Source organism: Ciconia boyciana, chromosome 11, assembly GCF_034638445.1.
Source record: "Ciconia boyciana chromosome 11, ASM3463844v1, whole genome shotgun sequence".
NCBI lineage: Eukaryota > Metazoa > Chordata > Aves > Ciconiiformes > Ciconiidae > Ciconia > Ciconia boyciana.
Genome location: NC_132944.1, coordinates 3041956 through 3069488, shown reverse-complemented (window position 1 = coordinate 3069488; position 27533 = coordinate 3041956). Strand labels below are relative to the sequence as shown.

Below are 27533 nucleotides of genomic sequence, written 5' to 3'. Positions count from 1 at the left end.
AGGCAAGACAGAATATTTTTAGGAAACTATTTTGTTTCTTCGCTTCACATGCAGGTTCTACTGGGTAGCTAGAGAGAAAATTTGTTCCTTTAAGGGTAGCTAGAACTGGGAGCAAGCAGATGAGTTTTCATGTCATGTCTTAGAGCCTGAAGGACTAGGTGTCAGTGTGTTTCTTCAGTATGGGCAAAATCTATCTGTAAATGTTTACAAATGGGCAAGGGAATGAAGCTCCTACCACTTCCATCCCATTTCCCCTTCCCCCCAAACTGATGCCTTCCAGGCACGTGTTCTAGTCTGAGCTGTGAGAGATTAATATTTTAGTGGTACTTAAGATATTGTAAACCTACAGTTTGCATCTGTTGTGTCATCCGACTTCTTCGAGGAGGCAAGGCGTATGCAATCATTTGACAGCCTGTTGCCTGCTGCTTTGCTCCCAGTAACTTCCGAACCTGTCGATCGGGGTCAGCTATATTTGACAGAGAAGAACCTAACATCTTAAAGACTTCTATTTATAAGCTTCATAAAATCAATTAGAGGTGGGAGATGAAAGTTAATCCGTTTCCTGAAAAGTTGCAGTGTACAAGCTTGTATCAGACATCAGAGAAGTCACATAAGAGCATGTCACTATGCATGTCCCAGCACCAAGAAAAAATTCAGCAAATATCAGTCATGTTGGATCCCACTGCAAGATGCAAACTTGACCAATCGTTACCTGCTTAAAAGCATTCAAAACTCCTTTCTTTAAATGTATTATTTTAGATACCTTCTTACTGGTTTGATCAAAGCCATGTTTTTTGGCCAGCCCTGCCTCTTGTTACTGGAATCAAATACACGATATGACAATATTTATTTTTAGTTATGTTACTGTATTTAAAAAAACTCCAGTCCAAGCAACACTTTTGGGTAACCTTTTCAAAATGGAGGTGGCTGTGGAGGTGGAGGAGGAATGTTGGTGTAGAGGATATGTTTGTATGCCTCTGAAATACACCCTAAGTACATCTTACTGAAGCTTGTTTCATAATTCTCTATTCAACCAAGTGTTCATACTTCTTTTTCCCCAACCAAAACAGAGTACTGTTCATAAAATAAGATCTTTGTAGTGCAGCATGTAGGTTTTTAATGCATCTTTTATGCTTTTATATACCTTCTAAAGATTTTTCCAGCACACACATCACCTTCTCTCAGGTGTCAATGATACATCAGTTTACACCACCTGCAGATGTGGCAGCTTTTGTGGATTACTATTTCATATTTAAGCATGCATAGCTTTCCAAAATACCTCAGCAAAGTAAATATATGGTGTATAAATAGTTAAAGAGTAGAGAGATGCATAGAATGTCTACATATGGCTCATACAACCAGACGTTCAGAGGATGTGTAATTTAAATTTCCTCCTGCAAGTGCTGCTGTTGTCAATAGTGAAAGAAACGTAGCTGGCTGTTCAAATTTAATCAGACAAATGCTTACATCTGACACTCTTACTCTTGTATATCTGTTTTTTGTTTTGTTTTTTTTTTTAAATCAGAGGAAAGATTATGTTCAAGTCAAAATGTGGACTTGTATAGGGAAAAAGGAAGCCTTTAACTTGAAAATACCAAGCTGCTATGGACAAGCAACCAGTCTAGTTTAGATACTGTATACAACTCTGTGTTTTGGGCCGACTTCACAAGTACTAAGATCCAGCTAAGGTCTTTCATTTGTTGCTATATTATCTTTGGAACACCTAATGTGCTTCACTGACTAGACATGGGAATTTGGGTGAAATCATGTGATGTTTTATTAGGCAGTAAAAATATTAAGAGCCACTATTTAGCTTATTCAAGCTAAACACAAGAAAACCATTACAGAAAGGCTCATGCCATTAAATTAACCTAAAATATAAGTATTTTTCAGATAAGGCCCTGTTGCTACCAAGCTTTTCCACAAATAGGTATTTGCACAAAACCTAAACCCTTTGTAATTCCTTTAGGTAAGATCAAAGTGAAAATAACGGAGAGTGGTACTTAGACTTTGCACCTTTTTGTGGTGAAAATAAAATTGCCTGTAGTTCATCTTCTGGAATCATGATGCTTTTCCTGCCCACATTTTTCTTGCCTCTGATCATTCTTGCTGCTGCTATTATTTCATATTGCAAAAGATCGAGTCAGCTTCAATTTCCATTTGCTCAGCGTGGTTTGCCAGAGCTCTGTGGAGCACTCAGCTGGGGAATCAGATGCTGGTGCAGATGCAACTAAGGACTGATTTTGTCACCGTGATGCCGGATTCCACATACCCATCTTAAGAAATGAAATAGGGGGACAAGCACTATGAAACACTTCTGAAAATTGTGATGGCTTTTCGTGAACAGCAGAGACTACCAGGAAGTTCAGAAGAGGTGAACCAAAAGGAAAGGAATTAATCTGTTTTGTCTCTTTGTGGGTTGTTTTCTTTCTTTCTTGTTTTCTTTTTCTTTAGAGGATCTGTTTCAATATGCCATTTAGCAATTGTACATAAAGGAAAATTCTCCCATTAAGAAACCAAAGGTGGCATGGTTGCTGGTTGGGCCAGTGAGCATTGCACGCAGTATTGAGTCAAAATGAACACTTTGTGGAAGTCCACGTAACTGGGCCAGATTGTTCACGAGAGATCTGAAGTACCGGTAGGAAAAGTTAGTAGCAGTGTTCTTTGATGCATATGGGTTTCTGCTATATATATATGTGGTAGAAGAGCATGTGTGATATCACCTGGTGTGCACTGTCTACGTGCACAGTATTTTGCTTACTACTTCCAAACAGTATCTCTCCTATAAAAGAATAATAAAACAAATCTCTTCTTATGGACATCTCAGAATGGAAGTCCAATGAGCTCAGCAGTCCTCTCTTTACACTTTCTATATTTCTGTCCCATTTCGTACACTCCAGGACACTGCTGACATGGTATATATATTTTGCTATGAAACTTAGCATATGCACGGCATTCTCTTGACTTGATTGCTCAATACAAATAGAGTCATAAGTGCAAATAACCTGTGGCCACAGTGGGCTCAACTGGAGTCCCACTCAGGTTAGAGGAGTAATACCTTCGAAGTTTTATGAAGCCAATAGGGCATTTTATATAACAGCATTTCTTCAGCATTTCTTGAATGGACCTGCCGTAGTCTTGCCTTGTGTGGAGCCCTTGGAGCTGCTGCACGCCGGGGAGGGAGGAACACAAAGGATTGGAGGGGAGGCAGTAATGAACTTTGAACGTAACAGAGGTTCATCGTTTAAACAAACTGGGGTTTCCTGCTGACTATGTATGCTTCTGAACTGTTCTTTATTGCCTTTTGATATCACTTGTGAAAGATGATAGTAATATTGCTGTTCACTTTCATTTTATGCAGCCAGTTCTAAACTCTTCAAATCCACTTTAATGCAGATCGGGAGAGAGAAAAATGCTTTTATTAATTAAGTGGCACTCTCTTTGTTCCAGTTTCCCTGGTTGTGCTTATTACCTTGGCTGCTATGTGTGCTTGGCGCTCTCAAGCCATTCTTCTCTAATGTGGTGGTGATGCGGGACAACCAGATGGTATCCAAAACCCTGGTTCAGAGGGCTTTCTCCTCTTGGCTGAGCAACCCTAGTAACTGAAGTCAAGGAAGCTCTATTGTGCACTGAGGAATGTGGTGGGAAGCTGCTGTGCCCTTCCTAGCACACTCAGTGTTGGCATGAAGGAACCGGGGGAGCAAAGACGGACTTACTTAAAAGATCTCTCCATCTTCTTCGCACAAAACATAACATTGCATAGCAAGTGTCATACCTGCTCTGCTGGCTGACAACTACAATTTGTATTTCATTTTGCCCAAGCCAACCCACAGAGGTTACGTAAGTGTCTTTCTGTCCCATTCCATGTCAGACTGATTTTAAATATAAATCCCAGTGCTGTGGGATGTTGCCTGATCAGATTAGAGAGCATGTACCAAGTATCTTCACTGCTGTATCACCAGTTCTCATAGACTGTTGTACAGAAGTCATAGTTTTGAAGTACTGCTGTATATGAAGAATGTGGATTGGAGGTTAGGGGCTACGTCTATTGTTGTAATTTATTATTATTATTTCTTAGGCTTGGCGAAAATTATTTTTCATAGCATGGAAAAAAACCCCTACTTCCAAGCCTATGGAATGAAAGCATTTTTTCATTGTCTGATGCTGATTTGCAGTATCACCGTATATGTCCAAATGTCCATGCACTGACACCACTGACAGTAAAATCTCCAGCATGGTCTCCAGGTAGAATAATGGCATCAGCAGCGGTAGGGCAGGACAGATGCAAATGGGTCAGTCCCCACGTCCATCCTCTCAAAACAAGCCTCTGCTGAGTCTTTGGGCTTGCCACTGCCCGAGGTTGGTGAATACTTGTAGCGTGTGCAATGGGGTGTTTGCTAAAGGTTGTGCTGTATGAGAAAGTTAAGCACGTCTCCATGTGTGATTATTTGAACTACTGCTTTCAATCTCTTTTAATATTAAAACTACCGGGCTGCCTGCCAAACCCCTCTCACCCTTGACATAGACGTGTGCGTGCTTGCTGGGGTGTCTTGGGAAGTCTCAGCCTGACATCCAGCATTACAATAGTGTTGAAACAGGTCTGGGCACCTTCCTCCAGGAGGCCTCACAAAATCCCAGGTTCTTTGCTTTATTCGTGAAGATTTTCTAACTAACCCTCCAGTTTGCCTTTGTCATGGACTCTTACACTGGACTAAATTGCTCACATTGTTCAACGGAGGCTTTAATGCATACCCAAAAGTCTCCAGAGTCTGGCAGGGCTGGAAGAGCAAGGGCAGGCTCTATGCCCAGCCTGTTTGTAGGTATGAGGGGGTGAATCCACGTTCCTCTTGGCTTGGTTGTTCAGTTCTGAGATTCAGGAGAGGTCCTTTCCTGGAGTGCCAGCTGTGAGGATGAGTTTCTCCCTCATTATGAGCCAAAAAGGTATACATACATATATATCTCTCTGTGTAGTGTTGGTTTACTTGGTTTTTTTAATGTTGTTTTGGGTTTCTTTGTCCACCCATCCTCAACACGCTCAGCCTCTCCCAGTACTTGGAAGCTCCTGCTGCTGATAAAGCACAGGCCAAGTGTAAATTCCAACAACAACAAAATCTAATCTAGTACAGGACCTGCTTGTACAAGTGGTAGAACACCCCGATGATCCTGAACTTGGCACCGCCTGCCTTGGCTGAAGAGAAACTCTTTCAGTTCCGTGCCTTCATCAGTAGGTGGTGCTGGCAAACTGCACAGTTGCTGGCGCTCTCGGCGCGGGCTGCCCCACCACGGCACGGCCGTGCGGGTGGGGAAGGCAAAGTTTCGGCGGGGTCGCCATCCGGGCTCCCAGCAGGAGCGCCGGTTTGCCGACACGGTGATCTGTATTTCCTCCTGCAGAAGGAAACGCATTACCTGAACTGCTCAAACTTCCGACTGCAGGCAACCATGGCATTTACTGGTACACAAAATTGGAGAGGCTTGCATTGAAATACAGAAAATTAAGTCCGCAGTTTTATGAAGGGGAGATATCTGTACACAGAAGGACTTGTGAGGACGGGAAAGGACATAGGTGGAGTTTCCCTCTATGAGTCCCATCTTGAAGTGGAACAGAGAGGAAGGTTACAAGCATGACCCTTGTTTCTCTCCTCACCCCAGCATACCTACTGCTGATTCTTCTTCAGCTTCCAACTGAAAACTTTTTTTTTTTTTAATTGTTGGATGTGGGCTTATAATAAGCATTGATCTGAAATGAGAAGTTCAAGAAAAGCACTGTTTATAGCAGAGTCTTTACGTGTTTTTTTATGTTTCTTTTGACCTAATTTACAATTAGAAGTGAATGGCTAATAATCTCAATCTTCCTTTACACAAATCTGTAAATAAAATTATTGTTGATCTTTGCATGACCTTGTGGCCAACGTTGCCAGCATTGCCATAAGGTGCATCTTCACACTGGCAAGTGTTTCATTTGCTGCAATCTCTGGTTTGGGGACTGATGGCTGCATATGGTAAAAGAAGTTAGTAAGAGGAACTAGAAAATAAATCGATCATGAATGGGTATACGGTAGACGTACAATAGACACTAAGTCACTGTGTTTTTTCCAATTGAAGTGGAGCTGTGGAGGTTTGCAGAAGTTACATGCGCTTCAGAGCTGACTGAAATATCCCAGGTCTTTTTTCATAATGCATATCTGCTTCCTTGATTTGTCCTTTATTTAGATTTTGAAAATTTATATAGTACCAGTAATGGTTTTTGAAAAGGTGCAGGAATGCAACCCACAGTAGGAGACAGAAACTGAGGAGTGGTTATTGCAGCCTTTTGTCTTACAGTGCTTATAATTTAAGCTTAGTGAAACATTTGTCTTACATTAACAGCTAATTATAACCACATGTAAAACTTCGCATCATTACCCGGGATTAAGTCCTGTTGCTTGATCTGGTTTATTGTCTAATACCTTTGGGAGTGTTTTAGAGAAAGGCGTTTTAGATAAGTGCACGCTGTTCATAACTTTTTAAATTCACTGTTAAAGGTGGTAAGTGCTATTTCCTGATAGCCACAGCTTCTTGCAAATAAAGGGACTTTACAATCATGGGAATTCCCCTTTAGTTTTTTAAATGCAGAACAATTCAATGGAATGGTTTCATTGCCCAAGTTCTGGGCTGTTACATATATTATTTACTGGGCTGTTAAATAGAAATGTCATTGCTGATTCATCTTTTCTGTGTATAGATCTATATATGTATATATAAAAAATCTGGGCTGTACGCTATGTACAATACAGTGCTGAATTTTAGAATTATTTTGTTTCTGTAGACTCGTAAGAGATCTATAGGGAAAAAATGAGTGCCTGTGGCTTGGAGATTGTTTGGGGGGCCTGTCTTAGTTCTGCTCTGCTTCCTACTGAGTCACTAAGAAAAAGCCCAAAGGGCAGAGCCAGGCTCTTCGATGAGACACCCTCGTTGCAAATGAGACACCCTCTTTCGGCAGCGAGGTTTCTGGTCAGCGTACGTTTTTAAGTCGCTGAAAGTACTGCTGAAGCAAATCTGCATTCTGTGGCCTTGTGTTTTACAGACCGGCCCGGAAGCTGGTCCAGGACTGCCGGCTAGCTCGCAGACCACCCCGGCATCTGGGGCGGGGGCCCTTGTGCTCGTCCTGCCGAAGCCGTAGCCCCCGGTTGGTAACCGCGAGCCGCAAAGCTGCTGTCCACGTGGACTGGTGCTGAAATCTCTCGTCCGGCTGCTGCCAGAGCCTCTCCAGCGAAACCCAGAGACATGGCAACAAACGGGACAAAAGTGGCGGATGGACAGATCTCCACGGAAGTTGATGCTTCGATCACCAATGACAAGCCTAAAACCTTGGTAGTAAAAGTGCAGAAGAAGAAGACCGACCTTCCAGACCGAGATACCTGGAAAGGAAAATTTGACTTTCTTATGTCCTGTGTAGGTTATGCCATTGGCTTAGGGAATGTGTGGCGATTTCCATACCTTTGTGGCAAGAATGGTGGAGGTATGTTTGCTGCTTCATTCTTACAACCTCCGATACATTCGTATATTAGAATTCGCCATAAAAATTATCAGGAAAACAGAACTTGGTTTTAATAGCTTTTTCATCTGTATAGGTGTTTTCCGGGTTCGGGGTTTTTTGCTTTACGCTTGTCCAGGAGGGTTGGAGCCGCTTTGGAGTGCGGTGCTCTGCTTTGAGGTCTGCTCTGGAGTTTATTTTAACTTCTAGTTGGCAGGTGCTCTTAAAAGACCATAAGGCATTGGAGCAGAACGAAAGCCCGTTGCCTTCCAACCCTTCAGAGCCCTCTCTTTTGGATTGAGTTTTTTGAGAGGATTGCATACCGCTTGTAACACTGACTCTGAGCTTACCATAAAAGGCTAACTTCAGCTGGAAAGCAGCCAGTTCCAAGCCTTTGTGCTATCTGCCTGCTCCTGCGAGAGATGAAGGCAACAAAATACACGGTCTTTTGGATTTTAGCTTTTTACTTGAACAGCAAATATTTAAATCATGAGGAGATATATTTTTCCCCTTATTTTTACCTCTTGAAGTACTGGTTCAGAAGTGTAGATGTGCTTTCCACTAACTTTTTTGAAAAGTTACACGTAAGAAGAAAAAATGTGGGTTTCTTTTCCTATATAATAGGGATGGAAACAGTGGAAACTCAGTTGTGTTTTTCCCCACTGTAACAGACTTTTTCTTATTTCGTTTTAGGTGCATTCCTGATTCCCTATTTCCTTACTTTAATTTTTGCTGGAGTGCCACTGTTTCTTCTGGAGTGTTCCCTTGGTCAGTATACATCTATAGGAGGCCTTGGAGTGTGGAAGCTTGCTCCAATGTTCAAAGGTACAGTATGAATTTGGATTACTTTCCATTTGTTTCCAAGTTGCAGAAGATACACAAAGTGACAGGGCAAGGATGTTTCTTTATGCTTTCATATTTTTACTTAAACCATAATTTTCTACAGAAAACCCTAATTTTTTGAGGTGTAACTGACAATTTTGAAACACACTAGGGTATTATTCATTCCCCATTAAAAATAGCAAGAGTTAGGCATCAGAATCTCAACAAAGTTATTTTTGAACTTCAAAAACTTTTATTTTTTGTTAGGAACATATAAAGACTGTTCAAAATAGCATATTAAATCTAGCAATAGTTGTCTGAGCAGATATGGAACTCTGTTCATAGCAATTTGGTAAACGTTGTTTCTTTTTGCAGTCACAGAGGTTTGTATCTCCTGTTGTTTATTGAAATTCAAAAGCCGGACACTTCAAAGATGGCAATTTCATGCTGAATTTCTTAAGACAAGCTCACTTCATACTTAGATTTTTAGCTAGTTTGAGGTTTCTCATTGCTAGAACCTCAAGGTTTTAATCTAAATTCTGCACAGACCTACAACCCTCACAAACTCTGCTTTTCACCCTCTAATCCCAAATCCTTTGGCACTTAAGAGCTCCTGAGCTGAATTCTGGACCAGCAGAGGAGCGAGTTACACATTCAGTTATAGATGACTTCACACAGTAGGACTGACAATTAGCATAGGGTGAGCTAAAAGGTTGTTTAGAGTGGATTTTGTTCTAGGTAATTTTGTATTGGGAAAATCCAGAGAGATTAAAATGTTTCTCACAGATAAGTATTTTAACTTTGCTCGAGTTAACTGCTGTTGGTAGGGGGCACAGGGCAAAGTATAGACCTTGCTTTGCATTATACTGATTATTTTGAGCACTTCCTCCTGTTTAGTGTCATGTGGCAACTGTCACCAGCCTGAATATTTTAAAATACCCCTGAAGTCTCCATGTGGAGTAGGGTAGGAGACAAGGCATTCTCATTGTGGAACCCCTGACATTTCTTTAGTCTGAGATGACATAACAGCATTATACAAAGCATCAAGCACTTTGATCAGTGTACTAAATGGCTAGCTGCTCTTATAACTCATACTCGATTTGCGTGCATCTGCCAGAAGTTTCTGTGGGACTGCTGTTTCAGGGAACGAGCTGATGTAGCTCTTTTCCCTAGAAGTAAAAAATGCCTGTCAAATCTCAGCAGCAGCACATGTGACTGCTTACTGCAACACACAGAGAACTGGACACCAAGATTAAATGTATGGATGACTGAACTATCACCCAAATTAATGACCTTTTTATAATGGTACTTCTAAAATTTTAATTCAGCTTCTACAAAATTTGGTAAATGGTATCTGCCCCATATGTTGTATTCGTCCTTCTGAACTGTAGCTCTTCAACTGAGACTCATACAGACATTACTAAACGTTACCTTCTTTTGTATCTTTTTGGTTTTTTTACAGGTGTGGGTCTAGCTGCTGCAGTCCTTTCCTTTTGGCTAAATATTTACTACATTGTGATTATTTCGTGGGCCATATACTACCTGTATAATTCCTTTACTACTGTAAGTGTGTGTGTTGGAGGGGGGATTGGAATTGTTTTGTTGAATGCAAAGCAAAGTGATTTAGATTAATCAGATAGCTGATTAATCTGTCTCACTGTAAAGGTGTGAGGTTAATACAAAATGCATAGAAATCAGTAGAATAAGCCATTTCTTACTTAAGGAAAACTATTTTGTAAAAATCCCTTTTTAATTTTTTTTTCTCCACAAGAAATGTAGAATAGAAAACTGTGAGGAAAATATTCCATTCCAAGAATGTCAGTGGAGAAACATAATGATAGGTTATTTTGGAGGCTTCTCTTTCTTATCGGTTTGTTTAAACTTCCTCATCTTAATCTTCAGAGCCACAGCTCTTTCATCTGTATCCTTTTAGTTTCACTTATTACCTGTCTCTGCCCTTTAATCACAAGCGTGCCTGCTTGCTGCTCTGCTTACCTGCCAGGCAGCTGCAAGTCACGCTCAGGCTTCCGACCCCTTGTCCTGGCAGTGCTAACGAGAGTACTAGTACCCCTTTGCTTTTGGGCCTACAGGCCAGTCATTCCCCTGAGAAAAATTCTGGTGTAGAACTGATTTTATTTTTTTTTCCTTCAATACCAGCCACACAAATGTTAGTTCTTTGGGAAATACTGTCTATTTAGGAAATAGACACTATCTGGGAAATAGTGTCAATGTGTTTTAATAGTGGAGGGGTTTATTAAAGAAATCCCCATGGAATGGAAGGTCTGTGATTTGATTAGCTCTGAACTTCCATTCGTTGTTGTTATTTTCACTTTGCTTTCTTTCCTTTTAACTTTATTTTTAGCTGCCCTTTTTTTCCCCTCAAGGATGATTCATCAGCTGAGTAGGTCTTGTCTGATTTGTGGGTTTTGACCATCTGAGGAAGCATTCTTACATGTCTCAATAATTAATGCATTATTGTTCAGTTGTCTCTTCTACAAATTTTGTTCATGCTTGCTTGTTCTCAGCTTTAAAGAATTGTCCCTTGCCCAAATTTGCATTAATTACTGTCTGGGAGTGATATGATCATTTCTTTTTTTGTTAACCTCAGATTTGTTATTGATGTGAAAGGTCAGTCATAGTCTGGAAGTGGTGCACTGGCCCATATTAGATGAATATTGACTTCTAATTCCCTTGAAGCCTCTTATCCATGTATTTAAAACATGCAGTACCCTGATACAACATTTTCTGTGAGAGGATTTTCCAACATTGGCCATCAGAAGAATATCTAAGTTGTATCTAGATGAGATTCATTCTAATGGATATCATGTGGAAACAGGTTCTGCTTCTCAGAACTTCTGAAAGATAACTTAATGTAATGGACATATGTAGAAAATAGAAGGTTTACATTTTTCTAATTGTCCCCTGACCTGAGGGGAAAATGGAAATCTCTGATCAATAACCATCACACCTTTATTACCTCTAGTGCAACAAGAGATAACAGGACCTCCAGGAGGTCCTTTCTGCTGCCCTTGTTTCTCGTAGCACACTCAATATACTCTCACATGCTGAGAGGCCTATCAGATTCCAAGCATTTGGGCTGCTATATTAAAGAAAGAATATTTTCACATCTGATTCACAGAAGTGATATGAAGTTAAATAACTTACGTGGCAGGCATGTACCCCAGGGAAATCAGTGCACTGCAGAACTCAAAGTATATTAGTTCTCCACTCAACTGTCATTTCTAGTAAAGAGAGAGATACCTGAGGTAGTGCTTACTTAAGAAGTGTTTGACTGTTTAGGTTTTTCTCTCTCTCTTTCTTAAATAGACTCTTCCTTGGAAACACTGTGAGAACCCATGGAACACTGACCGCTGCTTCTCCAATTATACCTTAGCAAACACCACCAACATGACAAGTGCCGTGGTCGAATTCTGGGAGTAAGCTGATCATTTTTCTCTGTATTATTCCTGTGCATATGCAAGGATCAGCTTGTTATCATTCATATACTATCTTCTGAATTAGTTGTCAAATACACCATTCTGTTGGCTTATTCTAGACGCAACATGCACCAAATGACCGATGGATTGGAAAAACCAGGGCAAATCCGATGGCCGCTAGCAATTACTCTAGCAATTGCCTGGATTCTGGTGTATTTTTGTATCTGGAAGGGGGTAGGCTGGACTGGAAAGGTAAGATTAAAAAGCACTGTAAATATATTTCAATTAAAAATGCCATTTTACTCAAATATTCTGAAAATTTTTGAGGTAAGAGGCACTGGGGATAGTTTTGCTGGAACAGCTCTGTGAAGTATTTCATTTCTGTCTTTCTTGAACTGATACAGCACAGTGTTTTTGAAAGAGCTGGCTCCTCTGTAGCTAGCTCTGACCACAGTCGTGGATGGTATCTTCACTTATAGACTTCTTGGCTTTGCCAGGTATAAAATTACCTAAAGATATGTCTGCTTGTTCCTGGGATGAATATTCTAGCTAGTTTGGATAGCAATAGAGTGAGGATGCAGTGTTTTGGCTTCAGCGAGAAGCATGCATTTATTGCACAGCTCTTGCAGGACTTGGATATGTAAGTGTTGAAGCTGTATCGCATGTAAGAGTTACTCCCTCCTTTCCTTAAGCTAAGTGAGAGCCATAGGCGGTTCTTACCACGGGCATGCTTGCATGCTGTGCGTCTTGGAGTCTGGCTGGTTTCTGAGTGCAAAACAGAATTTACTAATGAATTAAAGGAACTTATATTATTGACAGACCTTTCTCCAGGAACGAAAGGGCAACAGCTTCTGACATTGGCATATAGCTCTCTCTCTCCCCAAAATGGCAGGAAGAAATCTTGGGGAAATGAAAAGCCCCAGCCATGAGGCCTGGTGGCAACTGAAGGCTTGGGTTCTAAGACCTCAGGCCTGGTGTAGAGGACCTAGGATTTTTTCACACTGAAAGAATGAATTGTTAACTTTTGACAAGATAGTTGTAACTGTGACCCACTTCAAGCTGCATGTTGAACGTGGCCTGGTTGAGCTCAGACCAAACCATGTCATTTCTCCTGTCTGCAAAGAAGGTGGCAAAAAAGGGCTGACTGTTTCTTTGGAGTCTGACTTCATAGTGTCTTTTTGATAAGGCTTTTGAAAAGGCAAGAGAGTAGGATCCTGTAGGGCAATTATATCATAACATAGGTGAGGAGAGAGTGTTAAAAATACAAAAGCAGCTGTCTGAGAGCAGGATAATAATTGAACAGATGTTGTTCTACAAGCAGGATAGGAGTACCAGAACCTTGTGCTTTAGGGAGCTCCCCTTGCTGAATATAAGAAAAGAAAAGCGTGAGCTCCTTGTGCAAAAATATCCTAGTCCACTAAATTCCACCTTCAGGAAAGTCAGCAACAGCCACCTGCCTTGGAGACATGGTGTTTAGGGAATTCTGCAGTAGGCACTCCCCTTTCCTCACCAAGCTTTTCCATTGATAAATGCTTCAATTTTAAAAGTCAGCCTCGGTTGCTGCTACAGTGTTTTTAAGGAGCAAATATTTTCTGAAGTGTTAACAAGCACGGATCATTCTTCCTTCCACACTTACAATGTCTTGTTTCTTCACATCAGGTGGTATATTTCTCTGCTACTTATCCTTATGTTATGCTGCTTATCTTGTTCTTCCGTGGTGTAACACTGCCTGGAGCAAAGGAAGGCATTTTATTCTATATAACTCCCAACTTCAGTAAGCTTTCAGACTCTGAGGTAAATATTCAATCCTTGTAAACAAAAGTTTCACTACTAACTGTTCACCTTTCAGACATATGACCTGCTCCTCAAGTGCAGAAACAGATTTTTAAAAAAATTATTTCCTGCAATCAGGTTTGGCTGGATGCTGCCACACAGATTTTCTTCTCCTATGGTTTGGGTCTTGGTTCACTGATTGCCCTTGGAAGTTACAACCCTTTCCACAATAATGTTTACAGGTAAGCAGATGACTGCATATATTACAATGGGACTTTCCTCTCTCAGCCGGAGCTGGATTCTGTCTTTCAGTGTGCTATATCATTGCAATAAAGTGTAGTCTCGGATCGGAATATTAAATGTCGTATCTAACTAGGAATGAGATGTATAACTGCATTTACAGTAATGGGAGAGACACTATGACTTGTTCAGCACGGAACCCAAACTGTGAAATCCTAAATCATTAAATCTTTTCACAGGAAAAAAGGGTAATACACTGATGAGCAGTAGCATTGCTTTACCTACTGCTTAAAGCACCTTACCTTTATTTCAGGGACTCCATCATAGTGTGCTGCATAAACTCATGCACAAGCATGTTTGCTGGCTTTGTCATCTTCTCCATTGTTGGATTCATGGCTAATGTCACAAAGAGGCCTATTGCAGATGTTGCAGCATCAGGTATCCAATCTATTTTTCTCTGAGTTGTTCAGTGGTATCAGTTATCTGTTGTTTGTACGTTGTATCCGGCTGCTTCATGTAATTGTTCAAAATCCCTCCCTCAAAACACTCCTCAGCTCCCTGTCATTTCAGTCGCCCTTACTGATTGCAAAAGGGAGAGCATTAGAGCATTGTTTCAGACCTCTCAAGGCAGCACCAGCAAAATCATTTCCTGTCAAGCAGACTGCCTGCCTAATGTTCTCAAACCTTTGGTGTGGAGAGTGGTCAGCCAGAGACTCATCTTGGGCTGGCGCAATGAATGCTAATGAATACTACTTACAGGGAATGCATTTACAAGAGGTGGCAGCACAGTTTGCTGCTTCAGTGCTTAGCTGTGACATCGGATTATGAGCCTCTTGCTACTGAAATTCTTAAAAGCAAACTGAAAGGAGGAATGCTGGTCATAATGGTTTTGGAGCCTATATTCTCAAATTCCGTTAGGTTTTTAAATTCCTTTTACTGTTTCTTAAGGTTAAGCCCTTTGAGGCAGATCCATTTCTCACCTGTTCAGACCTACAGCCAATTTTATGGGACCCTTTATTATGAAAGTCATTTTACTTAGGGCAGTAAGATGTCCATGGAAGGATTCTGCTATTCTTTGCAATCCCTTGTCTTTCTTCCAGATGAAAAAGCTTAAAGTAGCAGAGCAGATGGTTGCCCTAACCCAGCTGGTGTACCAGATACTCATTTAGCAGTTCTGGCCACAGGGAGGGATCTGATAACGGAAAGCTTGGTTGGAAGGTGCTGGTGGACAAAATACCTCTTATTATACTAGCAAACGTATCCCATTGATGAAATATTCCCGTAGTTAGAAAAGCAGAGAATTTAAGCCCTAAAAATAATCTTCAATAAACTACACATACAAAGAAATTAGCAAAAAAATTATGATGGCATACACTGTTGTCAAAAAATGCTCTGGAAAGTCAGTGGTGTGTGAAATAAGCTTCTTGGATTTATGTATTCGATACAGATATAACTATATAAAGACTACACCTCCAAGCAAAACAATATTTTCATATCATATTAAGCTCCTAAATGCATTTTAAGGTACCTAAGATAATAGTCTTTTCAAAGATGCACATGACCTCCTGTGGCCAGTAATTGCAAAGGATATTTGGAAATTTGACCTTTTAATTACAGCTTCTATTTCTGCTAGCAAGCTCAGAAACTGATGCTTTATTTTAGCACCATGAGAGATGTTGTTTTGTGATCTTTTATACAGCTTTGTAAAACAAACATTATTAAAAGCTATAGCCGCATTTTGGCGGAATGCGTAACAGAGTGAAATTAAGAATGTGCTTATCTTAAGTTTATTTTGCTTTTACTGCTGCCATTTCGAAGGCATTCCAATCATACCTGCTATTGCTAGCGAATAATTGTTTCAAAATCGGCACTGCATTTACTTTGACAATTCAGGTGTCTAACGCCAGTCCTTGCTTCACTGGTTTGAAAGCTATATATGTCCAAGTAATTGTCACAGACAGACTTATTTTTAATGGAAACTGAAAAATCAGATACCCCCCTTAGGTGAGGCACACTAATTTTATTGCTGTGATTATTTAGTTTGCTACGGGTTTCCCTCTTAACCTGACATCAGCTGGTTGCCAGTTATGCTATGACAACAAAAAGAGCTCCTTCATTTTTATTAAGAATTTATATTCCCCTTCCAACACTATGCCCCCATCAGCAGTTAGTAGGAAGACAAATGAAAAGGTTTGCCTGTTTACAACTACACAGTTTATTAAAATGTGTATTTTAAGATCATTAATGGAAAGGAATAGCAAATAGGCATCCTGTAAATGCTGGAAAGTGGCTTCTCCATTTCTGAGCTTTGTTTCTCTTCTGAACTACTTGGTGCAAAGCAGAAGATTACAGCTATCGGTAACTACTTGAGAGGCAGAGAAAGCTGATCAGTACCTGAAGATGTAATCCTAGCCAAGGATAACATTCCCTGTCTTTGCTATACGAAGGTGTCTCTCAGGAGCGGCTTCTGAACTGCATCTAGTATTTTGCTTGCTTGGTTGGTTGGGTTTGGGGTTTTTTGTTTTGTTTTCTTGTTGGTGGTGTTGTTTTGGTTGGTTTATTTTAAAAGCAAGATACGTGCACTGACTTCTTGGTCAGTGAACACTGATCAAGCTGAAACCCCTGGTCAGATGCTGCATCCATGGCTGAGGCATTCAAATCAATGCTGAGGCATCAACAGAAGCAAATAATCACAACACCCCATCAATCACATTGACATTTTCTCTCCTGTTTCTCCTACCAGGCCCTGGACTGGCATTTCTAGCTTATCCAGAAGCAGTGACACAGTTACCCATTTCTCCTTTGTGGGCAATACTGTTCTTCTCCATGTTGCTTATGCTCGGAATTGACAGTCAGGTAAAACTGGTGTAAAAATGAATAATGAAGACAATTTTTCTGCAACTGTATGGTACAAGGTTGGCCTCTCTCTGTGCATTCTGCACTGCCAGCTATTAGTGGTGCAGAATGGTTTCTGGAATAATTAGATAAATAATAGGAGGTACTAAGGAGAGGAAAGACTAAGAGGTTCAAGGAGCCTGGGATAGCCAAAAACTGATATTAAGACACTTTTGCTTTTTCATGAACTGTTGGAAGCATATACAAAATGTGCAGAAAACTTAGTCTGCAGACAAAAGGAATTTTCTTTGAAATCTTAACCGTTCAATCACAATATTAAAAAATACCTTTGCAATGTTCATCAATGTGGGAGACACTGGGGTATGCTTTACAAGGTTTAGATGCCACAAATATTTCTGAAGGGCGACTTCAGAACTTACCAGATGGAGCAAAAAGGTGCAGCACACATCTCATTTTAAGCGTATGAATGTCAGGAGGAAATTCAGGAGGCAGCAGGCTCGTTCCTGAGGACATTCTGCATCTTAGTGTGTTCTGCAATCACTTCCCAATGGTAAGGATCAAGACTTTATTGGTTCAGGCCTTAGCTAAGAGTTATAGATGGTATCTGACAACTGGAAATTAATGGGAAGGCACAACCTAGAGGTTTTGCAACTCGAAATAAAATATTCTCCAGAGTTACTGTCTAGATTAAATAATGAAATAATGAAATAATTCAGTCAGTCATGCAATCATTAAAAAATGTTTATTGCAAAACCAGGAAAACAGCACACAGAGCAAGAAAAAGCACTTTACATGCGAGAAAGGACTATGTCCAACAAAAGCATTCATTAATCAGTAACACTTTTAACACAGAGAGCAATCAACTACTTGTAAGCACTAAAGAGAGTGCTTTATTGCCTGTCTTATTTTGCAAAGCCTACTTTGAAGACTTTGTCAGGGAAGTCCCTTCTGCCTGCTGAAACGTTTGGTCATTTGTGTGTGACCAGTCATAGGCAGATGTGTTAATCCACTTGCAGTCAGTTGCAGTTGTCAAACCAGCACCTTACAGTCATTAGCACAGTCTCAACAGCACATGAACAAATATGAGAAATACTAGCTTAGGACTGTACTAGTCTTTCAGTAGAGAAAATCCATCATTTTCTACAAATCCAAGTTGACTTCAGCCTGTGAACCAAAATACAAAAAGACCAAGAGGGCGTTTTATCCTGCAACAGGAAAGAAAGCTGAAAATGTATGTTTTCTATTTCTTTGTTTTTCAGTAAGCTTCAGGCTTGACATTAAAACCTATTGCTCGATCTGGGGGGAAACTACTGTGAAATTAATTGGGTCAAAAATATTCTTGAAAGAACTTGTCTCTAGGCAACTAACAGCTGAGGAAGGTAGCCTAATATTATTAAAAAGAATATATATCTACAGGCTGTCATGCTTTCATCATTTTCTGTCTATCACTGAAACATTTCATACGCTATAATTTATAGGAACTATAACTATTGGTTAAATTCTGATTGCACTGCTGGAAATTAATATAAATTTGCATACCTTCTGTTTTTTGCTATTTCAGCCATCATAATGACAACATTTATTTTGCATATATATACATAGAGTAAAAACCTGAAGTATAGCCATGCTTTCCGTTTGGAAGACCACATCCTCAGCAAAAATCTTACCATTGCATTGACTTTTCTGAGGATACCAAAAGTATTTGATCTATAATATATGAGAATCAGTCTTGTGTCCTTAAGCTTCACTCTGAAGCACTGATCCGATTACACTTTTTGTGTCTGTTGGCTTTCATGTATGTGAGTAAATCACAGAAAGAAGTGTAAGTTTTTGAAGGATCTAGGGGTCAAAGCCTTCAACTGTAGGTGTATTGTCTTCTGTCACAAGAAAGAGCACTTTATCTTCATAAAGCACATGCTATAGTTCATAATTCGGAATTTTGACTGTTTTTCTAGCTGGAAATCTTTTCGCACAAATCTTTTTAGACAGAAACGAGGCATTCAGAAGCACTGCTTCCACTGAAGTCAAGTGAATTTTCATTTATCATTTAATGGATGCAGCCTTAGGCCAGTGATGAGTAGTATTGAAAACTCCTCCCCTAAATGTAATCCTGCTGTTGTAGTGCATTGCATGGTATTGTATTTCTAACTTTACTTGCAGTTCTGCACTGTGGAAGGATTCATAACAGCTTTGGTGGATGAATTTCCAAAGTTACTGCGCAACCGAAGAGAAATCTTCATTGCTGTTGTATGCATTGTTTCCTATCTGATAGGGCTGTCCAATATTACTCAGGTATGTTCTGTAGAAGAACGTGATCTTGTGTCTGACATACAGCAGATGTTTTACTTCCCCCTTCCCCGCCCCAACCAGGAACCACTGCAAGCCATTGAAGTGGCAGGGATCTCTCATCAACACTGTCTAAAGATTTCAGGCAGCAGACATTAACTTATAAGGGTAAAATGCCTGTAGTCCGTGGATGCAGTGAAGCCTACTTCATGGTTCAGGTGACAAGAAAATACACGTCTCTACAATCTGTCTTACAGTCCAACAGGTGGTAGCTAGGGATGTTCTGCAGTGCTTCCTGTGATCTACTAGGTTGCAAACTATTTCAGGAAAATGATTGAATTACTGAACAAAAAGGAGTAAAGTGAAGTCAAACCAGTTAACTGAATTCTAGCAGTAATCTAATTTTTGTCAGTATTGATCTCAAGCGCTGTAAGACTGTAACCTGTTAACGTTAATTAATTTACATTCATATGCCCCTAACCTATTTGCCACTGTTAGTTTGTAGCTTGCATTTTAATCTATCTTGAAATTGGAGTCCTTACTATTTAACACTTCCTTCTTATATGTTTTAGGGTGGAATCTATGTGTTTAAGCTTTTTGACTACTACTCTGCTAGTGGAATGAGTCTCTTGTTCCTTGTATTCTTTGAGTGCATCTCAATATCCTGGTGCTACGGTAAACAATATGTTTCTATTTTTTCCGTAAGTTTTGCACATCATAAGGATACTTCATCTACTGATTTGTTCTTTTGTGCGTGCACATGCTGAGGATGGAACTGAAATTGCCCTTGGTTTTTATGCATATAATTCCACTGAGGACTCAAAGTTGGCTTGTGGAAGGTACTCCTGCCTCTTTAAAACACCCTATGTTTAAGCCTGGAAGTCAGTAAACGCTAAGTGTTACAGGAATACTAAATAGGTGACATCTCCATCTTTTTTCTATCCCCCTTCCTTGGAAAGCCTGGATCTTCAGAGGTGTGAGGTACTGCTGTTCTCAGCATAATGACGTAGGTCTTTTGGACTTCATAACGTTTCGTTTCCAGAAATGACGCCGTCACTCTAGGATCTTGCAGTGAGAGCCAGGCTCCTTGGTCAGTTGTATCTTGCATAATTGCCCTAAAATATCCAAGTCTGGACTGACAAGCTCTGGATATAAAGATTAATAAATATGTATCATATTCGTGCCAGAGTATTTGTACATTTGACCTTAGTTCTATGTTAGCTAGTCCAAGGACCTACTCCCATGATTACTAAGGCACTTCAGCTTTTATTACAAAACTGATTCAGAGCTAGATAACGGGAGTCATCTTTCTGCTGTCCTTTAATGGGCTTAAGAGGACAGAGCAGCATTTTACAGGGGAGAGGTACTGCATGTGAATCCAGAAAATGCGAATGGAAAAATACACCAGCTCAATAATGAAGCAATCAAATACACAGTTATAATTAATATGAAAGACATACCTTTTAGAAGATGATGAAGTGCTGGTAGGTAACAGCAGCAGCAGAAGGGCTACTCTTTGATTTCATATGCAGTTCTGCCTGTATATGGTGTGCATATATCCACACAGAGGGAAGCTAGTTAACGCTAGGATGGAATTTTTTTTTAATTTAATTTGTAAAATATCATTCTAAATCTCTCGTTCTAATAAAACTTAGAATTGAAATTAACCAAGGGCGATTTACTGCCTCTAACCTTCAGATGTACAGACTTCCTCAGCCTTTGCATGGGAATAAGTTTGCTGGTCGCTAATTAATTAATTATCATGTGGAAGAATGAGAACAAATGGTGCTTCTGAGTTTGCACATTTCTTTCCCATTCAGATAGGTGAAAAGTTATGTTGAGGTCCGTATAGAGCTTCCAAATATACCTCATCGTTTATGACAGTGTCTCTCAAAACCACTGAGCTTTCAACTGAATCAATTCTCTGATATGTTTCTATACTGTTTCTTGTTTCTATATTTAGGTGTTAACAGATTTTATGACAACATCCAAGAGATGGTGGGATACAGACCCTGCATCTGGTGGAAACTCTGCTGGTCATTTTTCACTCCTATCATTGTGGCAGTAAGGAACAAACTTTTATTATGATTCAAAGGATGTAAATGAGGTGGCCTATGTACTACAGCGTTGTCATTTCCACCCCCACAGGTTCATATTAACTCTGACCTCATTCCTTTTTTAAGGATTTGAGCAATTCCATTGAAGGCAACAGGCAAAAACCAGTGTCATTAGAGGAAGCCTGTGCCCTAAGAAAAGAGGCCCTGTGCAATTTCAAGATTTGTATTAGTCCTCTGGAAATGGTAACTAGTCAAGAGTGTGGCAGAGATAGAAAACTGTAAGAAACAAATTTTGACCATTTCTTGTATTTGTACATAAAATGTAGCAATCTCTCTAAAGTTTAAATTTTCTATATGCACATTTTGTGAACTGAACTCCTTCACAGGCACTATTCTAGTACTGGTACTATAGTACTAGTACTATAGACTAGTACTATAAACTGATGTTCTTCTCTCTTGGGATCCTGTGGAATATATTACCCAGTTTATACTACATTTTTACTGTTTTTTTCTGGCAAACCTTGCAAGGATTTTGTGCACTGGAAACCACAGTACAGTCTTTTCCTGATTCTAAGCTTTATGCAGTTAAGCCCATACAGTACGTTTTGAAGTAATAAGCAAAGAAATGTAGATTTACTACACATAATGTAGTCAACCCCGATGCAATATAAAAAACTGTAATCAAGTAGACACTATTACACATGACACAATACTTCTCACTCACAGCTATTTCTCTGATATTCCCATATAAGTACCCGTAGAAAAGCAAACAAAAAGCACTAAAGAGAGGCACAGAGATGTGTTGATATTGAGGGTTCTTGATTCATCTCTACCCAGATGAAGGCAGCTTTCATTTTTCTGAAACCAAGTGTTCAGGAAGGCATAGAAAATGCATTTTGTTTGTTTTAGTGGTATAGTGGGAAGATGACCAACATTGTATGTAAAACTTACCAGATTTCTCCTGTCTTGTAAAGTCTTAAGCAAGTTCACAGGTGGTGATGATGTGCTAATAAAATCTGCCCCTCTGCATTCTCCTCTCTGGGAGTATGTTCTGCACAAGGCCTGAAGCTGGGATCAGAATGAGCTTCCTTCTTTGCTGGTTCAGTTTAGCAAGCTGGTTTAGACATTTGAAACAGGCCAGGATAGGAGTCTTCTTGGGAACTTAAAGGAAGAAGTACCATGTTTGCAGGTCATCTGTTTGAAAACAACACAAAAGCAACCCACAAGTGCTGCTGATCAATGGTACAGTACATATGTGTATGCAGGTATTACTCCCCAGGACCCCCATCTTTCCCAATAGCCCCCTTCCCTCTGGTTTTGTGCAGGTTATCTGAGGACTCTCCTAGTACCAGTGGATTCCCCGTACCAGCATGCCTGGATAAGCTGAGATGCAGGTCATGTATGTGAAAATATAGTGTTAACTTGAAACATTAAGATTAATTTTGGTAAGAAGCTTCTTGGAAAACTATCTCCTCATCTCTTGTTATTGCAAAATTCAAAGTGGTTTTTTAATTTCGTAAGATAAGTTCTATTATACAGATAAATCTGTAGCCACTTACTGAACCACGGATTCCATTCTGACTGCCCTCATTTTCCATTAATGCTGGATCTGAGGATCTGAACAATATCAAAGCCTCTGGGCCAAGCAGTCTTAGGTGTGGTGATATTAGGGAGGTCAATGCAGAGCCAGGCTTTAAAGAACACTCCTTATTCAGAGCCTCTAGGAGTCTGCTGCTGACCAGTACAGTAGAGCTGCACTGATACTATTATTCCAATAAGAAAGTCAGTAGAAACAAACAAACAACTTCACAATTTCAGAACTACAGTGCAGTTATTTACACATTCCCACACTAGATGTTAAGCTAGCAGGGAATCAGTAAGTGCAGTGGGCTGACATTTGCCTGTTTTCTGCAACCTCCATCTGGAAGAGTGACCTGCAGGCCCCATCTACAAGCTAGTGCCCAGCAGCCATCACCAGAGACTAGAGAAACCCTTTTCTCCTTGCCTGGATGTAAAGGCAGGCTTGAGGTCCAAGTCAATCCAGAAAAACGCTTGAATACAGAACACTCTGGAAATCTCATCCAAATCTTCTTTTCCGCTGTATTTTGCAGGGAGTATTTATCTTCAGTGCTGTCCAAATGACTCCTCTCACGATGGGAAGTTACGTTTTCCCAAAATGGGGCCAAGGGGTTGGCTGGTTCATGGCTTTGTCTTCTATGGTGCTGATACCAGGCTATATGGCATATATGTTTCTAACCCTGAAAGGCTCCTTGAAACAGGTAAGTCTCTCTTTTTCCTGACTGCGTGATTTCATCTTGCGAGACCTTGTGCACACTGATAAAAGATTGCTGGGCAGCTCTTTTTACTATATATTTCCTGTGGCCACACTTGCTTAGCCCAGTTATTTTTGCATCGAGCTGAAAAACATAAAAACACGTACCAAACAGACAAAAGACAAGACAGTGTCTGTACCATCTGTTGTTAAACATCATTCACTGCATTAAGTGTGGTCCTTAGCTCTGGGCTTGGACAGTTCCAGGCACTTTGCATCCCAGCTCCTTACACCTAGAAAACAAAGTATCAGTTTACAAAATATGTAAATTTGTCCTTATTAATGCAGGACATACTGTCATGTATCAAGGCAGGTGATGCTCTAAGGAATTGGAATCAAACTCTTAGGACTAAACCCACATCACTCTTGGTTTCCATGAGTCTTCTCACAGTGACCATATTCAGCATCTCCCCGCAATGTGATCAAAGATTGAGCTGCTGTTCTGCATTCCACCTGTTCGGACTTACAACGGCTGCCTTGTTCTGCTGCAGCTGCGAGAAAGTACAAGTAAAATCATGGGAGCATGTTTTATGAATATGCTGCACTTCCCTGTAGTCTCTATTTAAGGGATTTCTATGAACAGTTACTTCATGAAGAACGTTAGAGGGCTTTTTCTCATTGCACTGTGTGCTTAGTCTCTCCCTGATTCCTTATTCCATCCGTTAAAAGGAGATGACACTTCCCATGTGAGAGAGGCATTGTATGGCTTAAATCCATTTTAAGGTCCTCAGAGAAATGCTGCTAAAGGAGTGTGAAATGTTAACAAGGTTATTGACCTGTATACTGTTCAGTAATTATGTGCAATTGCCATTATTTTTTTCTTTTTTTTTTTTTAATCTGGGTGCGCCCTCAGTTTTCCCTCTCCAGCCAATAATCTCATTCTGTGCGTAACAGACACTTCTTCAGCACGAGTACTGAAACATACATCTCTGTCCTCCATGATTGTGGGAACCAAAGAGTGTCAAAATGAATTTGTCAGAATTTCTGGAATATTCTAAAATCAGCTGACAGAGCCATTTTTGCAAAGGGACAGATGATCTTAAGCAGAATTGACAAGTAATGCCTCATGAATTGCTCAGATCTTGATCCAAACATTTGTCTTCAGCAAATTTTAAAAGACTCAGTGATGATTTAAAGAAGTCTACAAAAAAATTTCCGGTCCGTCCGTCATTCCCCCCCCCCCGCTTGTTCTTAGCTGCTACATTTTGAGTATCTTTTCCTTGGTCTTAGGGAAACTTTTGCATGCAAATGGAGAATTGTTGCTCTGAAATATAGCTGCTTCTTGGGCAGAGTTGTATAAGACCACAGTAAAAGTTCCTCATCTCAGTCCTGCTGTGGATTAAGGTCTCATTTTTGAAAGCATCGACAAATGATCATTAGATAATAGGAGGAGCCTACACCACTCACAGGCTTTGACGATCAAAACTGGGCTCTCTTTTCAATCCAAATGTGAGCTAGGCAGATAAGCTTCATGAATGGAGAACACAAAAGGACTAGGAAAGACAGAATAGAAATCAAACAATCTTAAATAGAAGTCTACTTTACCTACTGTATCCTTGGAGGTAGTAACTCCCAGAAGCTGCAGCCAGTGCTCTCTAGTCCGTTCTGCTCCCTGGGGAGGGTCACCAGCAGGTCTGAGATCCAGCTTTGAGTCCCTGCTGCCCACTGCAATCTTGCAGCCTCTGTGCTTGACCTGTGGGCTCAGAGGAGTCTCTCCTCACCTGCCCCACACTGCAGTCTCTCATTTCTTTTCCCTAGGCATGCTCAGTTGTTAATGCCTGGTGGCATCTACCATTTTGCATGTGGTCTTTCAACTCCTACTGTCATGTTCAGAACACAGCTAAAACTGGTTTTAATATACATGATTTACTACCTTTTTGGTCCCTTGGGAGATAGACAGGATTTTTCATGTTAGTTCTAATGCCTAGAAAGAGGTGTTTAGGATTGCCTTAAAAAAAAAGTAAGCTTAGAAACAGTTTTTTGACTACCTCACATTTATTGTTGTTCTTTAAACAGCGCATCCAAGTAATGATTCAGCCAAGTGAAGACATCACTCATCCTGAAAATGGGCCAGACCAGGCCCAACAGAGCAACTCTGCAAACAAAGAAGCCTACATCTAAACTTCTGTATTGTAAAAGTACCAATACTACTCCAGAAAAACAAAAAATATGGTTGAATATGACCACAAATTTACGTCTGAGAATATAATTACCTACCTCTAGTGGCAAAAAAAAAAAAAAAAGAAAAAAAGAAAAAAGGTCATCTCCACTATAAGGGAATCGCCATCGGTATGATCCAACCATTGCGCGAGCTCAGATGTTGACAGTGTTTTGTGTTCTCTGGCAATCCACAGACTGTTAATGTTTTTATCCTTCAACAATAATAGTTGCATATCTTGGAATTTGTAAATTGATGTGCCAAGACCTTTTTAATCTACCTTTTAGCACGACTATTTGAAGTTTTGTGCTGCTGATTTTTAGTAGTTTATCAATATTTCTTACTGCTGAATCCCAAGACTGTTATTTCTGACTTTGCAGGAGTAAAATTAAGTTTGGAATTGTTTTGTACAAAAGAATGAAGTATTTTGTAAACAAGTGGTTTCCAGTGAAAAAGCCTGCCCTTAAAATTTGCTCCAGTCAAGGCCATTTGAGGGGGAAGAGAGTTCCTTCAATTAACAGTAGACAGAACCTTTATAAACATTCCTAGTGCAAATTAAGTTATATGGCTATTTATGGCAATAGAGCATGGAATGGCTGTAAAGGCTATCTGTACTTAGCCTTTCAGGATAACTGTCAAACAAGATTGTAAATTTCTTTAAAATTACGTATACTATTTCTTATAAAAAGAACATATCTTTGTGAATCAGTATGACATGAATCACAGATGTTAGAGGCAAAAATATTACTTCTAACTTTTTTAGCAAATGAGAAGTAATATCCGAGAGCTCTTAAAGATTCCCAGAAGTAAAACAAAGGCAAAGTATTTGCAATTCAAGCTCAGAGTCCTTGAGCTTTTATTATGCTGTTACTATTCTACTGGTATTGCATTGCCACCAAAATAGAAACCAAAACAATGGCTTGAAGATTGAAGCTTATCCTTGTAATTCTAATTTAGGGTTTAATTCTCAACTGTTCTTTTTAATCTGTTAAAGGACTTTAACAGTTTCTAATAAGCAAATTATAAAATATGGATCGTTAGCACTTTGAAAACAGTTTTGGTTTTATTTACATATTATTTGTGGCGATGAAGGCACGAGGGAAAGCTATTTCAATAATATATAAAAATCTCCACTCTGGGCTCAGCCTGCATTTGCCACATAGCTAAAAAGCCCATTCAGCTCATGGCAGTTTTTCCCTGTGTGGAAAATGCAGTGGTTAGCCCTCTATGGTATTTCTCGTTTGGCAGCTATACGACAGACACAAAGGATTACGGAAAATGCAGTAGTTGATGTTTGATTGTAAATGACTGTGACAGAACTGTGCAATGAAACATGCTTTTCAGCAAATTTTTGTGCAACGTACAATGTTAGATAGCACAATTTATGTAGAACTACTACGTGAAAAACATGTTAACTGTGAATGTTGGGTTTTTTGTTGTTTTTGTCTGAAGGTGACAAACATGTTCTTGCAATAAGGTATTATTCTCAGAATGTCAAGCACATTATTGTAGAAATAATATATATATATAATACACATGTATTTCAAACTACATCATAAAATCTCAAGAGTATGTTTGGTAGATTCGAAACCGTTTCATACATAGATCAATTGTAAAATATTATGAGATCTAAGCTACATCCTAAATGGCTATAGCTGAAATGCAAAAGTCCTGTACGTCTTTGGGATTTAGAGGAAAACCGTACATCCTACGCAAACATTATACATGATACATACACATTATAATTGTGAATTTCATTAGACTAAGGATACAAATTCCAACTTTCTCTTTATTGTTTAATGTAATCAAGTCCCATGTTGTTATAAGAAAAATGCAGTATTTAATGTTTGATTGTAAACAATTATGACAGATGTTTGACAGACCTGCTGTTTAGCAAAAAGCTGTACAAACGTATCATATAGCACAAAATAGTGTTGTAGAACTACTGTGTGTAAACTGTGAATAGCTGTATCTTTTTTGTAGTACTTGCCCTGAGAAAAAGATTATTGTATGATCATATATGCTTTTTGCAATAAGGAAATATCTGAACACCAAGCAA

General features: G+C 39.7%; 1 protein-coding gene across 1 annotated transcript; it reads left to right on the top strand.

Annotated features, from left to right (window-relative positions):
• Nucleotides 1–7263: 7263 nt before the first annotated feature.
• SLC6A1 (solute carrier family 6 member 1) lies at nucleotides 7264–25437 on the top strand. The gene is made up of 14 exons (XM_072875709.1): nucleotides 7264–7498; nucleotides 8207–8338; nucleotides 9798–9898; nucleotides 11663–11772; nucleotides 11892–12024; nucleotides 13432–13566; nucleotides 13684–13787; nucleotides 14099–14223; nucleotides 16529–16641; nucleotides 18802–18933; nucleotides 19500–19602; nucleotides 20891–20991; nucleotides 23096–23263; nucleotides 25333–25437. The coding sequence occupies exons 1-14, from the start codon at nucleotides 7264–7266 to the stop codon at nucleotides 25435–25437; spliced, it is 1797 nt and encodes a 598-aa protein (XP_072731810.1).
• The last annotated feature ends 2096 nt before the right edge of the window (nucleotides 25438–27533 follow it).